The 1,125-nt window shown below is 42.0% G+C and overlaps 1 protein-coding gene across 1 annotated transcript in view; it reads left to right on the forward strand.

Annotated features, from left to right (window-relative positions):
* LOC102815127 (chromosome unknown open reading frame, human C12orf63) overlaps positions 1-564 on the forward strand; it is a 193,956-nt gene extending 193,392 nt beyond the window's left edge. Inside the window, exon 27 of the mRNA XM_006871817.1 lies at positions 371-564. Coding sequence (XP_006871879.1) covers positions 371-564 — 194 coding nt within the window. The remainder of the gene's footprint in view (positions 1-370) is intronic.
* The last annotated feature ends 561 nt before the right edge of the window (positions 565-1,125 follow it).

Raw genomic sequence — 1,125 nt, forward strand, 5'->3', positions numbered from 1 at the left:
AGAAAGATGAGGCTTTCTGTTCCCACAAAGATTTTTAAAGCCTCAGAAACCCTATACAGGTTCGCTATGAGTCAGAACTGACTTCAGGGCACTCTAACAGCGTAGTGGTTACCAATTGGGCTGCAAACCTCAAGGTCAGCAGATCGAAACTAGCAACCGTTCTGCAGGAGAAAGATGAGGCGTTCTGCTCCCGTAAAGATTTATAGCCTCGGAAACCCTGTACAGGGTCGCTATGAGTCAGAACCGACTCCATGGCACACAGCCATCAACAACAACATTGAACAGTACTAGGAGCCTTGATGGCCCAGTGGATTAAAAATTGGACTACTAACTGCAAGACTGTGTTTACTGTATCCTCATTATTTCCCAGTAGACCTTCTGCAGAAGAAAGATGTCTGTGCACGTAAAGATTTACGGTTTCAGAAACCGTGTGGAGAGCAGGTCTACCCTGCTCGATTCAGAATTGACTCCTTAGCAGTGGGCCATGGAACAATCAGAGAACTGAAGGATTCTGCTGGTCCAGTTTCTTGGACTAGTTCAGAGAGCAAGGTCAATACTAACTAAAAACTGGGCTGTCACTATTATCTTCACCTTCCAAGTTCTTAGAGACACTTGTCTCAATAGTAGTGAGGAACTAGAGGGACATATTAGATCCTCAAATTTCCAACGGTTCAACCACTTTCATACAAATGGAGATTGTCATCTAGCAGTGACAGTGGTAGTAGAGATGGTGTTGTGCATGTGTGTGTGTGTACTGCATCAGTTCAAAGTGTCAATTGGTTATGAAAGCACCAATTCAGTGAAGCAAGCTTTATGTGTAGGAGGACTGTCAGCACACAATAAAAAGTATTATAAAATGTCATTCATTTAAAGTAAATGGCACAAACAAGGCAGACATAACCATATAAGAGAACAGAGAACCCAGAGACAAACGATGAGAATTTAGTGCACAATATAATGAGATGACCAAAACAGTGGGCTCCCACATAGCAACCATGATGACTGAAACGCTCTGAGTAACATTTCATACTGTTATACTTGATGTTGCTATAAACCCAAGTCAACTTAATGGGAGCAACCATAGCAAGCAGTTTTATCTACTAGATCTTTTATGAACAAGATCAG

The sequence above is a fragment of the Chrysochloris asiatica genome, unplaced genomic scaffold (genome assembly GCF_000296735.1).
Source record: "Chrysochloris asiatica unplaced genomic scaffold, ChrAsi1.0 scaffold00174, whole genome shotgun sequence".
In the NCBI taxonomy this organism is placed as follows: Eukaryota; Metazoa; Chordata; class Mammalia; order Afrosoricida; family Chrysochloridae; genus Chrysochloris; species Chrysochloris asiatica.